Genomic DNA, 15884 nt, shown 5'->3' with positions numbered 1-15884 from the left:
AATTTCTTTCTTCCACACATGAGTATCCAGTTTCTTCAGCACTATTTATTGAAGAGGCTATTCTTTACCCATTGTGTAGTTTTGGCATCTTTGTAAAAATCATTTTACCATTAATAAATTATTTTTTTCTTTTTACTATTTCTCAGCTTTCTGTTCTGTTCCATTGGTGTATGTGTCTGCTTTTATCTCAGTGCCATGCTATTTTGATTACTATAGTTTTGCATTAGTTTTTTGTTTTTGTTTTTGTTTTTTTTTTTGTAGGTCTGGGCATGGAAGCCAAGGGCATCAACCTCCGAGCTACACTCTCTACTCTATTTTTTATTCTTTATTTTTGAAACATGGTCTCATTAAGTTGCGGAGGGTCTTACTAAGTGGCTACGGCTATCCGCGAACTGTGATCCTCTGGTCTCAGCCTCCCAAATGCTGGGATTACAAGTGTGTACCACCACACCCAGCTGCATTCATTTTTTTTTTAAATGAAGTAGTATGAACTACATGTTTGGCTTTGGTATCTGTGTAATGCTTGCCTTATAAAACGAGTTTTCCTCTTCATTTTTTTAGAAGAGTTTAAGGATTGGTATGAGTTCTTTAAGTGTTTGGTAGAATTCAGTTATGAAGCCTTTGAATCCTGGGCTTTTCTTATTGGGAGATTTTTAAATAATTTATTTATTCTCTTTATTCATTATTGGTCTGTTCAGATTGTTTATTTCTTCATAATTCAGTTCGGTCTCTTATATATATCCAATAATTTATCCATTTACGTTTATTATGTCTCCTTAATGGATTGATCCTTTCACCATTATACATTGACCTTCTTGTTTTGGTATTTTTGACTTCATATCTATTTAGCCTAAATATAGCTACCATTGCTCTCTTGTTTCCCATGTATGTGGAATATCCTTTTCCTTTTTCTATCTTTTCACTTTCAGTCTATGTGTGTGTATGACCTTAAAGGTGAAGTGAATGTTTTGTAGGAGGTATGTAGTTGGATCTCCTTTTTTTTTTTTTTTTTTTTTTTTGGTGGTACTGGAGGTGGAACCCAGAGGCTTTCTACCTCCGGGCTATACTCCCAGACCTATTTTATAATTTATTTGGAAACAGGGTCTCACTAAGTTGCTGAAAGCCTCACTAAGTAGCTGAGGCTGGCTTCAAACCTGTGCGATCCTCCTGTCTCAGCCTCCCAAGCGTGGGGATTACAAGCGTGCGCCACCATGCCCGGCTTGGGTCTCCATTTTAAAAAAATCAATTCAGCTTGTTGACTAGAGAATTTAACTCATGTATATTTAAAATAGTAATCAATAGTGCATGCTACTATTATTTTGTTAGCTGTTTTGTAGGTCCTTTGTTCTGTTCCTCTCTTGCTGTTTTCCTTTGTGATTAAAGTTTTTTTTTTTCCTAGTGGTATTCTTGGTTCCTTATTTTTTACCATATGTGTAATAACAGGTTTTTGCTTTTTGGTTACCATGAAGCTAACTGAACACATAGTTAAGGCAGGATATTTTAAGCTGATAACAACCTAAGTTGGATTGCATAAAATAACTCTGCATTTAATCCACCCCCCAGTATTATGCTTTTGATGTCATAATTCACTTGTTTTATATTTTATATGTCTTGATCAACATTCTCATTGCTGTAATCCAAAAACTGACCATACAAATTAGAGGAAGAAATATTTATTTGATCGTTGTTTTTGGAGATTTCAGGGTTCAGTTCATGTGAGGTGGAGCTCAGCCCATGGCAGGGGGAAGCAGAGAGAGAGGGAGAGCAAGGGTTTTGCTCTCACATCATGGAGGCTGAAAGCAAGAGAAAACCAACAAGCAGGTGGATTCAAAGACAAAAGCACAGTCCCTTTTCCAGCCACACCCCACCTACATCCGTTACTACCCAATATCCACTGGTGAGATTACAACCTTTATGACTTAATTACATCAACTTGAAGCAATGCATGTGCTCTTTAGAGAATATTCTGTATCTAACCATAATATTCTAGCCCTGGCCCTGAAAGAGCTCCTGCCTCTTTAAGAAAGCAGAATGCATTGAGTTCATTTCCAAGAATTCCCATAGTCTTGACAGTTACAGCATTGCTCAAAAGTCTCAAAATCCAAAGTTTCCTCTGAGATTCGAGGCAAACTTTTGGCTCTGAGCCCCTGTAAAAGGAAGTAAAAAGCAAAATAAAAAGTTATGTGCATCCAGTGCACAGTGGCACAGAGTAAACATTTTAATTCCAAAAGGGCAGATTAGGGCCATAGAAAGAAGGAATGAAAGAGAAGATTGAAATCCAGCAGGGCAAGCATTTAATCCTGCACCTCCATTTCTGGCATCCCGAGCATGTCGTGGTGAGGTGCAATCTCCAAGGGTCCATGACAGCCCCACACCCGTCTGGTTGATTGCAACAGGCAGCGTGCTTGGCAGTGTACTTGCTGTTCCAATCTAGCTCTGTGGCTTGCAGCTTGCAGCCTCCTCACAGTCACTCCACATTTCTGGTATTTCTAAATCTCTTGCAACCTGGACTTCACCCTCACAGCTTCACAAATTGCCCCATTTGGTCCTGTTTGCAGGGATTCCGACCTCTTCCTCTCATTGCCTGGCTTCCCAAGCCTTCCTTTGAATTCTGGGGGAAAGACTCCATGATCCCTCTTTTCCAGAAAAGCCAACATTATATGAGTTCCCGAATTGACCACCAGCAGGAAAAGTAATTATGCCCTTTTCAAATAATTTCTGCCGGGCCTGCATCAGTCCTGGTTGCTGCTGGGTTTGTCTCAATCATGGCTGCCACTGTCTAAATCCTGGCTGCCTTCAGGCCCTTTTCAGGCATGGCCACCACCTCTGGGCCCTTGTTTCTATGGTTCTGCACCTGGGCTTGAACTGCCCCAACCATATTCCTTTATTTGTTCCTATGCAAAACATTCAACCTCCCTTCAGCCAACTTACTTTCTTTCACAACACCATCTCTCTGGACCCTGGCTTTACACATTACTTTCTGGCCAAACTGAAAATCTATAGTCTCTGATTTGCTTTCTGCTTCTGAAATTCACTGTACAATTGGGTGACTGCAGACATTAATATCCGTAATGCAGTTTGGATACTTTGCTCTTTTGAGATGTCTTCTGTCAGTTAATCAGTACATTATCTTTAAATTTAACCTCAAGCAAAGTTTCAGGACATAGGCAAAATGCTGATAAGTTCTTTGCCAGATGTAACATGTGTGACCTTCTCCATTTTACAGTATCCCCTTTGCCCTCCAGAAATCTGGGCGTAGTCTCTACTCTCTGCCTTTCTATCAATGTTCTGGCTCTTCCAACTTCCTGTCACAAACCCGTTTCAAAGACTCACAAAAGAACATGGTCAAACTTAGATATAGCAGTGACCCTCCTTCTCTGCTACCAATTTCTATCTTTGTGAATATTCTCATTGATATAATACAAAACAAGACCATACAGTTTAGAAGAAAGCATATTTATTTGCTCACGGGTTTTGGAAATTTTAGGGCTTAGTCCTTATGAGGCTGGATGTACAGAACTCAGGGCATGGTGGTGGGAAGCAGAGAGAGGGAGAGCAAGGGCTGTGCTTTCACATCACGGAGGCCAGAGTAAGAGAGAATCACCAAGCAAGAGGATTCAGAGACAATAGCACAGTCCTTGAGGCCACACTTCCAGGGACCCACACCTCACCTCACCTCACCTAAGTTAACCACCCAGTAAATTCATTACAATGGGCTTATCCACTGGTTAGACTATAATTCTCATGACTTAATTGCTTCAACTTGGAACATTAATACATGAACTCCTCAGGGGACATTCAGTATCTAACCATAACATATATCCTTTAACTGTTTTTATTTTTAGTAGTTTCATCTTTTAACTTTTATACTAAAAATATGTGAGTTACACAATATAAGCAATATTAGAGTATCCTGAATTGGTATACTGTGTGTGTGTGTGTGTTAGTGGGGATTGAACCCAGGAGAATTCTACCTCTAGCTACACCCCAACTCTTTTTTTGTTTTGAAACAGGGTCTTGCTAAGGTTGCTGAGAGTCTTGCTATGTTGCTGAGGTTATCCTTGAACCTGCAATCTTCTTATCTCCACCTCCCACTTACAGGAATTATAGGCATACACCACCACTCCCAGCTGTGTAGTGTGTGTGTGTAGTGTGTGTGTGTGTGTGTGTGTGTGTGTGTGTGTGTGTGTGTATGTGTGTGTGTGTGTGTGTGTGTGTTACTGGGATGGAACCCAGGGCATTCTACCTCTGAGCTATACCCTTAGCCCTATTTTTTTATTCTTTATTTTGAAACAGGGTCTCACTGAGTTACAAAGGGCCTCACTAAGTAGCTGAGGCTGTCTGCAAACTGCAGTCCTCCTGCTAAGCCTCCCAAACACTGATATTACAAGCATGCGCCATCACATCTGGCTGTGTGTACTTTTTTAATAATGAATTTTATATTTTTTGTAATATTTTCTATGTAACTCATTAGTATTATTTTGTTGATCTTGAAAAACTCCTATACCATCTAGGTTTGTGTAAGTATATTCTGTGATGTTTGTACAATGATGAAATCTCCAAACAATATATTTCTCAGACTGTAGCCCCATCATTAAGCAACACATGACCGTTTTGAAGTGTCCAGTAGGTTGTATATATCTAGTTCTTCAGAGTCTGTTATTGGGGCTTTATTTTGTTGATTTGGTGTTGACATGTTCCTCTGATTGTTCTCGATTCTCATGTTTATATGTTGGCCTGCACATTTGAAGAGGCAGGTACTTATCCAGTGTACTAGACCTGTCTGAGATCTGTCCGGATCCTCACCAGTCAGCTCATTTAGAGATCCTGGGCAGGCTATTTGGCATGGTCAGTGGGCTTGGTGCTATAGTTCTTAGGCAGGTTGGCTTTGTGCTGATTCTGGGGTTGGGCCTAGAGCCCGGATCCACAGGGGTGGACTTGATTGAGTCTCTAGGGGTGGACCTAGAGGCTGGGTTTTCAGAATCAGGCCTAGAGCCTATATCTGTGGAGGGCTGGCCTGAAACTTAGGTCCAAAGAGGCTGATCTGGGGCTGGCATGAAGCGGAGTCTGCAGAGACTAGTTAGGTGCTAGGGTAGGCTGGTTCCTGGTCCCAGTGGGATGGGACTGAAGTCTGAGCCTACAGGGTCTGGCTTGGTTCTGGGGCAATTTTGGAGCCTGAATCTATAGGGGGAGGCCTGGAAGTGAGGTCCATGTACATTGACCTAGGTCCTGGGACTCCGAGTGCTGACCTAGATCCTGGATCCACAGAGGCCATCCTAGAATCTAGTGCTGTGGGGGCCAGCACAGCACTAGGATCTACTGGGATGGACCTGGACTGAGTCTTCTGGACTGTGGGAATACAGGGGCCAGCCTGAAGGGTGGTGCTTACAGGGATTAGCTTATAGGCCATTGGGTAGGCTTGCTGCCAGAGGTGCCTTGCTGCTGCTGCAGCAGACTTGAAGCCTGTGTCTGGGTTTGGTAACCTGGGTCTGGTCTGGTCTAGAACTCAGAGCCACAGAGAATGACCTGGTGCCATGTGGGCCTAGAGCCCATGTCTACAGGGGCCAATCCAGAGGTTAGGTATGCCAGGTGTAGGCAGTTTCTATTTCTAGGGCTCATTTGGGACTTGGTGGTAGAGGGAGGGGCATGAAGCCTGTGTTATGTAGGCTAATCATGTGTTCAGAATAGGCTGGAGCCTGGGGCAGTTGGACTGGGCCTGGAACCTGAGTCTTCAGGCTGAGACCTAACTAGCAAACAAACTTCCCTAGTGCTTGCCCTTGACCAAATTGTTAGTTAAGGCACTGGCACTATCTTGGTCCATTTTCTTTTGCTTTAACTTAATACCCGTCTGGATAACTAACAAAGTTTTATAAAGGAGGTCTATTTAGCTTCTGGTTTGGAAGCCCAAGATCATGATGTTAGCATCTGCTTGGTATCTGGTGAGAGTCTTCTTGCTGATCATGACATGGTGGAGAGGGTATTGTGTGGTTAGACAGAGCAAGCTTGCTTACTTGAGTTCCTCTTTCTTTTCTTATAAAGACACTAATGCCATTACAGAGGCCTGCCTTTGTGACCATACCCATCTAGTCCTAATTACTCTCAAAGGCCTCTGTTCCGAATACTTTAATGCATGATTGAGGACTGAGTTTTAGCATGAGTTGGATGGGGCAAACACACTGCAGTGTTGCTCCGTTTCACCTATCATTCGGTCCATAGTAAGCCAGTACTATGAATAAAGACTGCGTTGGCAAGAGTCTTATATTGCTCTCAGTGCTGGTGAAAGTGTGATAAGATGGACAGTTTTATATTACTGGTAGGATTTAATTTTTATACTACTCTTCTAGAAAATAATTTGGCAGAGTATAAAAAAGACTTGTCTCATTCTCTTTGGTCTAGTTTTCATATTTAAAGAAATCTATCTTAAAGAATTAGGGAAATGAACATGGACTGATATTCAGAGCTCTAAGCTGCTACATTACTTAGTGGGAAAGTTGCAAAGAATCTGTCTTATATTAGAATGGTAAGTCCTACCAGTTATATAGCTCAATGATGGACTATTTTGAGCCAACTTTCAAATGCCTAATGTCATAGAAATATGCTCATGAAACAATGCTGAATAAAAAAATTAGAGTATAGCATTTCATATGCACTGTGATCATTTATTTTTAAAAGGGGAAAAAGAAACATATATGTTTATATATGGTAAAAAGGCCAGAGGTAAATATAGCAAATAATCCGTGGTAAGATTCTGGGTGATTTGTGTTTTCTTTTTTAAACCTATGTGTACTTTTTTCAAATTTCCTGAGTAAAAACCAGTAAATGTTGTAAAAATGTCTTTGTATATCCTATGCTTTATGTACCAAAAAAGACTGCTATTTTTCACTACTGGTAGGGAAAAGTGGTTTCTGTTAGGGTTGAACTTGCCAGTTATCATAATGTGCAAATGGGTTTTGAATTCTCTAGCTTTTCACATTGTGTATGAGCATGGCCGCTGTTGCCAGCACCGGCATATGAGCTCCAGCACAGCCCATCTGCTGCGCAAGCTCGGCTTGGCTGACACAGATTTATTTCATTTCATTCCTTAATTTGGCAACATTTTCTCTTTTCTCATTATCATAGCTGGGATTCAGTACCCATGTTACTCATTTTGTTTACCAGTTTGTTTTTTCTTTTCTTTTCTTTTCTTCCATTTTGTGAAAAGGAAGATGCCAACAATGGGAATTCTGTCTTGAAAATGCTGTGCTTGTCCTGAGGGATCTTGAGCATGTCTTGTTAAAGTACCTTCTGTTTCTGACACTTGTGAGCCATTTCAATTGTTTTGATAAGCAGAAAGCTTCATGGTGTATTTTTCAAAGAGCTTAGTATCCCCTCCCAAGAAGATTTGGAAATGATTCCAAATAGAAATTATAAACATTAGCCTTAAGCTAAGCTCTCTCCATCTGTTATTTGGTGCATTTTTTAAGCTGCAGGCTCATGTTATTTGTTTAATCTTTATCAATACTGCAAAAGCACGTGGGGTGAGACTTAACTCTGCCCCAAGCATCCTACACCAAGAAGGGATTTTCCTCTGAATTGGTTTGTTTTTCAAAGAGCATGGGGATAGTCACCAGATTGTTAGGAATTTGCTCAAGTGAAACTTTACAACTATTAGAATCATTTAAGAGAATTCTTGAATGCATTGTTAGGATAGTGTGGCTGTTGCTTGAGATTCTTCTTTGAGCCTGACACTTTATTATTTGAAGAGATGTTGTTTGTAAGACTCTATGCTACTTTTCTCTCTAGGTTACCCTGAAGAGACATATCCAATTTATGACCTTTCAGACTGTATCAAACATAGACAAGAAACAATCCTGGTGGATTACCCTGATCCAAAAGAGCCCTCTGCTGAAGAAATAGCTGAAAGAATGGGAGTGATGGAAGAGGAAGAATCAGACCATTTGGGCTGGGAAGGTCTGCCCACCGACCCCAGAGACCAGGAGGATAATTCTGTAACCGTTGGTGACCCAAAGCCAGAAACATGTTCTTGCTGTTTTCATGAAGAAGACCCTGCTGTCTTGGCAGAGAATGCTGGATTCAGTGCAGAAAGCTACAGTGAGCAAGAGGAAACCACCAGAGATGACTGGCCTCAAGGCTATGCAGATGAAGGGTTGGGCATCAGTGCTGACAGTGCATTTACAGGTAGCATGTTGAGGAAGCGTAACCCCCAGGGTTTAGAGTGAAAATAGCCAGTTTGGTGAAGTAGCCATTACTCTAGTCCCAAGGCAACCTTTCTCTCCTCTCTGATTTCATCCTTGGCCCTATGCCTGTACTTCCTTCTCTGTGTTCAGATGTCATAACTGTCATGCCACTAACATGGATATCATGTATCCTTCCTGGTGCTCACACACCTGTCACCTTGTAAAATGTAGACATTCATGTGAACACAGACAGCTTCACTTTCTGTTCTTGCCTTTCCCCATCAGGGAAGTTGACCCGTCTAGTAATTATATTTGGTCTATCATAATTACAGATGGGACCACTCAGACAAAGGTCTGACTTCCTGCTAGGAGTATCAGATGGTTTACGTGTGAGTGAACAGATGATGAGGACTTAAGTTTGCAAGAATGAAGATTTCAGATTCTGAGATGCCTTATTCTGGGCCTTGAGCAGGTTAGTGGTCCTATGGGGAGAAGAGATCATTTTGTTTGTGGGGATGATGGGCCAGGAGCAGGGTAAGACTCTGCTGAGTGAACTGAAGCATCTTCTTGTCAGTGGGGGTCTTTATAGGAGCACTGATACCATCTCAGACATCTTATCTCTTAGTAGTGGAAGACTCCCACCATCCTGAGAAAAGCCTCCAGGCCTAGTTGGAGTTTGTTTTGGTTTTATTACCTAGATCTCCAGCTTGCTTTATCCCTGTTCTGCTGAGCAGGACTGCTAAACCCAGAACCTTTGGTATTCAGCGGCCAGAGGACGCTTTAGATGGAGGCTTTAGTCTCTGCTCTGCAGAGCCAAGGTTTGAGGCTGTTGAGGCTGCAAGAAAGCTTATGCAAGTGTGATCCTGCCATGAGAAGCTCAGGCCATGGATCCAGTAATAGGGAAGAAAACTCATGCACTTACAGAAAGTCCTTGCCTAGAAGCTGTTTCTGGATGTTGTGCCCTTGGGAAATTTTTTCTCACAAGCATATGAATTGAGACAGAAATGAGGACTGAGCTTGTATACAAAGTGCCAGCACAACAGGGAAGTTGTATAGAGTGTATCTGTTGCATAGAACCAATATCGCAACACCTCAGGGGAAAGTACATGCATTCTATAGTCACATATTTGGGCCTTTTGAGATAGTTGGAGAAAATAAGAAGTAAATTAGGACTGAGAGGTTTTGGGCCAACCTGAAGTCAAGCATGTTCATGAGATATAATGACTCCCTTGAATTCTATCATGAGGGTGAATGAATTCACAGTTGATATGTAAGACCTTGAGAGTTTAAAAAGGGTATATTTCTGAGGACATTTTCTCAAGGATATTCCCAGTTTTGAAATGGAGAAGACACAAAACTTAAGTTATATAAAGGTAGATAATAGCTTTTCAAGTTCCATTATACCTGGCATGAATCTGATGCCATAAAGATAGTTAAAATCACACATATAAGAATAGACTGTTGTCAACAATATGGGATCATATTAAAGTAATGCATCAACTACTACAAAGCATTATTTGTTAGTTAATTGAATTTAAAGGAAAGTCATTGAAGATGAAGTCTTCAGAAAGTATATGGCATTGTATCTAATTGTGTGTTGAACATTTGATTCACATTGTAAAGAATGCTGTCTAAAATATACTAAAGACAATCTAATGTAACACTAAAGGTAAAAAGCAATGTAGGTACCCCTATACTGTTTGGATATTTTTTTTTCTGTGTGATTTCCCTTCATTCACACATGAGGGATTGACTTATGGGGAGAGCCCAAAGTTTCTGGTTGAAATTCCTTTTTGCCTTAGGACATGATTCCCTTATAAGAAACAAATACTTCTGTTTCTCTCTCACTTATTTATTCAGTAATTCATTTAGCAAACAACTGCTTATTTCAAGGCACTGGAAATCAAAACCTCATTTGCCACCTTTTAAAAAGAAACTCAATTCAGCATGGTAGCCTGACAGATAAAATTTATGAACCATAAAAAAAAAAAAATGACTGCTCAAGATTGAATTCTGCAGGCAGAGAAAAGTGGGTCATGATCTTTCCCTGCATAGTCTAGCTATAGAATCTGGATCAGCTTCTTAAGCAGTCTGAGCCTTGGCTTCCTCATCTAAAGTAAAGGTAGTAAAAGTTCAGGTCTCACAGTCTTGTGAATTGTAAATGAAATCCTAAGTGCACGTAAAACAGCATTGCTTCCAGTTCATGTGTGATAACTACTCATGACGTGGTAGCTGTTTGTTATATTATGGTCTGTGCTGCAGTTGAGGTATAGAACCAAAACTACTGAGCACAAAGAATAAAGAACTCATTTTGCCAAAATATTTCTAAGAAATGCCACAGAGAAGGTGGACCTTGTGCCTTGTGGCATGCCAAGAATTTCTATTAAATGGACAAGAGCGAGTTTTTTTTTTTTTTTTTTTTGGAAGAGTGGTGTTGGCAAAAGCACTAGGGTGTGAAAGCATATAGATATTTGATATTTTTATGAGCCTGGTATGTAAAAGTTGCATAACCAACTTTTTGAGTGTTAGTCTTTGAAAAAAACTGGCTTATGGAAAACATTCCTGCCAGAAATACTAAGACCTCATGATGTTTTTTGCTGCCTTAGATCTTGGTTGGTTTAAATATTAGGAATATATGTATTGATATATCACAAGTTTCAATGAATTTTTCAATTATTTAAGATTCAGACAGTCCTTTTTGCATTTTCCAGGAGTGTTTTTACCCTTCAGGAATGATGATTTTATGTTTATATACAACCTAGGGTGACCAAAATCATGGGACTTGTCTTTGTTGCTGTGGCCTTCATTTCTGAAAACTTAGGGGGCTGCAAACTTACCAGTCTACGGGCACTACGAGGTTTACCAGTGACCTTTAGGCTTGGGCACTGTGGTAGAGTATGCAGTCATGTTTTGGGCAGACAGTTGGCCAGAGGAATGCCTGTATCACTTGGAACAATGCTTTTTAAATCACATGGGTAATCCAGCCAGGCAGCCCCCTTTCCTGTTCACAACAGGAACATAAAGGAAAGCATCTTTTTACTTCAGAAGGTAGGCCCAGGAAGGTGTGCTGTGAGAAGTGGAGGGAGCCATACTTGGTTTCAAGAAATAATGGCCTTGAGAAACACATTCTTTTTACCTTCTAAGGCTCAGGTGCACAAATAACGTATGGTCTAAACTGAGATACTTTGGAAAAAGGCAGCTTCACTAATAATTATGCCAAGATAACTGGAGTAAATTAGTATTATCTTGGATATGTGGTCAGTGGTCAGTTAAGACTTCTTAAGCCTGATGATTAAACAAACAAGAACCTCTTTTATTTTTAGAATATCCGGCGTATGGTCTTTCTCACAGAAGCCACAGGAAATAGGCTGTGATTCAGGTAGGAACTGCCCTTGGTCACATTAGAACTTTCAACATGGGAGGAAAAAATTAACCCCACTTATTACTACACTCTTAATTCCCCTTCTATCTAGACAATTTGTATTCCAAAGGAAATTTTAGTACATCAGCTAGCTATTCAGCAATATTGAGAAAAACACAAATGACACATCTGTGGCATTGCCGTGATCATTAACCATTCTAAAATGTACTTACCTCTCACCATTTTCATATAAAAAACCCCCCACAGAACAAATGTCTTCTTTTCCTTAGATAATTACTTCTCAGAACACCAGTTCCCTTCTTTATGAATTGGGAATAGCACTCATTTTCCAGGGCTGTTAGGATTGAAGGAGTCACTCTTTATAAAGTGTCTGTTCCAGGGTGAAGCACAGCAGCATCACTCTGTCCTCAGCCCTGTCCTGCTGGGCTGTCACACCGACACTCTTGACTGCTGCTCTGACTGCAAGGATTGGCCCAGGCCACTCTGCAGCGACTTCAGTTGTGATCTCCTCCCCTCGGATCAGACCATGAGCTTTTATGTCTGCTTCCAGCCACAACTGTAGCCTCTGGTCCTCATAGCTTCAAACCCACCACAGACTGAAACAAAGAGTCTCATGCCTGTGCAAGTCCTGCTTAAGGGCTGGGCTCTGAGCAAGGCCAGAGGAGCCAAGTGGCTGAGCCTTCATGTTCTATCTGCCTTTTCTGCCTGTTTCAACCCTACAACCCTGTTTTTTGGATTTTTTTTTTTTTTTTTTTTTTGTAGTACTGGGGATGGAGCCCTTCTACCTCCGGGCTACACTCCCAGATCTATTTTATATTTTTTTAAATTTGGAAACAGGGTCTCTTAAGCCAGCACGGCTGGCTTCGAACCTGCGCGATCCTCCTGTCTCTGCCTCCCAAACACGGGGATTACAAGTGTGCGCTACCATGCCCGGCGACCCTGTTCTGTTTCTAAGGGCCAGGCTCACAGGAATACTTGGGAACCACCAGCCAGTTCCTTCTGGTGCACCTTGACAAAAGACTGCTCTAACTTAAGTACCTTCTAATGTCACCATTTTCCCTGCCCTTCCCATCCTCTCGGTTTGGCACGAGTGGCCCTTGAACTCAAAAGGCATAGCCAGGAGGAGGGCTGTGTTGATCTACATCATTGGTCCGAAACAAGCTGTGTTCCCTTTGTTACTTCCCCCCACCTGGCCACCTGAGGCTCCTAAGAATGGGTGGTGTAGAAAAATGTTTTAGAAAAGATGTTTTTCTCCTTTATGGAAAAAACTTTAAAAAGACACAATAATGTTGAAACAATTCAAGTTTAATTTGCTGATATATGTCTGTACTTAGACAAACACTGAATTCTACAACATACATAATGTCAATGTGGGAAAATACCAAGTTTGTCATTGCACATACCAATAAATAAATACATTTGCTTGAGAATACCAAAAAGTTTATTCAAAAAGTCACTTAATAAAAGCACAGTTTTGCAAGTTTGTCTAAAACTCCAGATAATTTTGAACAAAAATAAAATGTCTGACCACTCCAAAATAGGAAAAGACAACCTTGTGCAAGTAGACATACACATTCTAGGCATTATGAAACTGGCTAAATATGTGTTCCCAGCAAGAGAAATATTACCCATCCTGACCAAGTTCCCTGTATCACCAAATGCAGGACTGAAGAGGCCGGAGTTGGGCTTCCCCTTTTAAGCCATTGAGTTGCCCTCTAGGAAACTCGGGACCTTAGCCTCATCTCCAGCTCTGCCTGGACCTTATAGGGGAAGGAGGGACAGGGAACAGAGGAGAGGGGTGCCATGTCTTTCTTAGAAAAGAAAGAAGGCACGGCAATGAGCTGGAAAAGGTAGTGATGAGTAACTTTCATTTACCCTGAATCCTACAGCAAGCTTTGACAACCCCTAAATCTTCATTTTGCAGATAAGAAAACAGACCTAGAGAGATTATGTGGTTTGCTCAAAAGCTCATAGCTAGTACATATAGTAGTACTTTACTGAACCAAATCTGTCTCAGTACTTCCCTCCTGGCCCTCCCCACATAGCTTAAGTTGACAGAAAACTGTAAACGGGAGGTACATAGAGACAGGTGGCCATAAACTCAAACAAGAACCCATCCCTTGGCCTGTTCTTGGGAGCAGGGACAGGTCTACAAGCCAGGGCCCAGGGCAGTGTAACAGTCAGGCCCCGCCACAGTGCCAGGTACCATGAGAAAGCACACTCATTCAGTCATCTGGGAAAGGGTGCTCTGATGGCCACCTGTTATCCTGAGGTCACACAGGGACTCTGCAGCTGGGGCATGGAGTTAGAGAAGACAAAACCAGGGTCACTACAGTAAGGGAAAACCTGGACATCCATCTTTGCAATGGAATTTGTGCTTGCATAATAGATTCACAGACATGGTTGTCCCATCACCTTCTCTCAAGACCCATCTGAGCAAAGCATGGACCCCTTCCTTTTAAATCATCCCTATTGCTTGTTAAATTTAGAACTACCTCTAAATAGTTTGCCCACAGGTCAACTGTCTTGCTATTTCCAATATGAAGGAAAATGTCTGCTTCTACAGTCTTGTTGGCCTACTTGTCACTGAAGGAGGTGGGCCCCAAGAGTTCCCTTCCAGCCTGCCCTTACCACAATTTGGCTCCCAACACCCGTCCTTACTCTGGGTCTGGCCCTTACGTGCTTCTCTTGAACTAGTGTGATTTTTAAGGCACCATGCTCAGATTCATCCGTAAGTATGCATGCAACACACCAATTTCTTCAGGTGATGATGGGGTGGGAGGGCTGAAAAACTTAACACCTTTCTTGGTTGATTAGTTCTTGCCCAGAACTTTCAAAGAGCTGGTAATTTCCCAGGTGTACTTCCTATTCAAAAAGCATGAAATGAAGGGACAGAAGCCACCGGTGATTGTAACTGTCTCCTTATTCCTTTCCTACTCATCTTCAGAAATGTATTAGAAACCTCAGTTGATCACATATTGCCCTTTTCCCCAGACACGCAGACACAGACGCACAGACGGACACAGAGCACCTTGGAGCCAGAGAAAGGAAAAGCTTAGACTTAGAGAAGAGCTGGGGGAGTGAACCTTACCACTCTGTAGAGTTGTTGTTCTGGGGCAAAGGATGTAGGGTTTGGGATCTAGAACCAGGAACAGTTACGGAGGAGCTGCCTAAGGTCCCAGCTGCCCTATATCCTCAGGGACTGTCCATCTCATCACTGACTCACTGTCCTAACAGGGACCATCTGGACAACAGGCAAGAACTCGGAGTGACTGAGCCCAGGTGGGAGTGACTGAGCCCAGGTGGTCTCCAAGGGCCCCTGGCCACAGAGCCAGTAGTCAAGGAAAAGCAGCTTCCACCAAGCATGAAGTCTTAAGAGCCGACTGGTCCTAAGCAGGTGACTCTACTGCTCTGGTCACTCAATGCCCAGCCGAAGATGTTGTGCTAAAGCTCACCTTCATCTAGGCCAGAGCTCAGCCTTCATTTCCTGACCTACCAAGACAGCCGGCCAGCCCCTGGTGTGTGCTAGAGCAGAGGACAAGAGCGTTTCCACTGTGCGCCTCCTGCTGTGGTCTGCCTCTGGATCCTCTCACCAGGATGCAGAATCAGCCCGTTCTACTTTAAAACCACAGACCCAGAGAAGCAGCTTGACCAAACTAGATTATCTAGTTTCTATCATCCCCAATGTCAGCAGGTCTCTTCTCCTTCAAGTCGGAAAAGAAAGGGCCAGAGGGGAACTACAGAAAGAGGCTGGCACCACCGCCTTTCACGAGGAAGTGCCCAGCCCCAGTGTAGGGAGTTCTAGCGTGCTCTAGAAACCAAAGTGTATTAACAAAAGGGAGCTCTCTCAAGGGGCCTGTCGAGATGTTTGGCTCAGGTGTGGGCAGGTCCTATTAGAGCAGGTGTGCCTTGCTTTAAGCATTCAACATAGGAAACTCTAAAGTACAAAAAAGGAGAGCATATTGTTTCCGCTTAACTCAAACTTCTTTACCCACAGAGCCTCACTAATATGTTCACAGTATGACTTTTACTTATTTTTCATGTCTACTTGGCCTTTCCCAGCACATGTACTCTAATGCCAAGTCCAACTGCTGCTGTATTCCCACAGATTTCTGATTGCCATCTGGGTAAGAAGTCTCTGCCAGGGTAAAGGACAAACAGGCGTTTAGAGTTCCCAGGCCTGTAGGGTGGATGGCGCCTCCAAGGGGAAGGGGGAGGAATCAGGTTGAGCCCGGGGCACCTGGACACTTGTTGCACCCAGACAGAGCCGTGTGCCTTGCTGAGGTCTGCTCAGGGCTGTGCAGCCTCAGGGAGGGGCCAGGCCT

General features: G+C 42.3%; 1 protein-coding gene across 4 annotated transcripts in view; it reads left to right on the top strand.

The window, feature by feature from the left end:
• Nucleotides 1-8219, top strand: part of RIC3 (RIC3 acetylcholine receptor chaperone) — a gene marked incomplete at both ends in the record, with an annotated part of 51340 nt that extends 43121 nt beyond the window's left edge. For all 4 annotated transcript variants that reach the window (XM_080707380.1, XM_080707379.1, XM_080707378.1 and 1 more), the window contains one exon: nt 7783-8219. In XM_080707380.1, the coding sequence (XP_080563506.1) occupies nt 7783-8219 (437 nt within the window). The remainder of the gene's footprint in view (nt 1-7782) is intronic.
• Nucleotides 8220-15884: the final 7665 nt, after the last annotated feature.

The sequence above is a fragment of the Muscardinus avellanarius genome, assembly GCF_963383645.1.
Source record: "Muscardinus avellanarius genome assembly, chromosome: 1".
NCBI classification, from domain to species: domain Eukaryota; kingdom Metazoa; phylum Chordata; class Mammalia; order Rodentia; family Gliridae; genus Muscardinus; species Muscardinus avellanarius.
The sequence above is the reverse complement of the archived record's forward strand: the minus strand, read 5'-3'. Positions and strand labels throughout refer to the sequence as shown.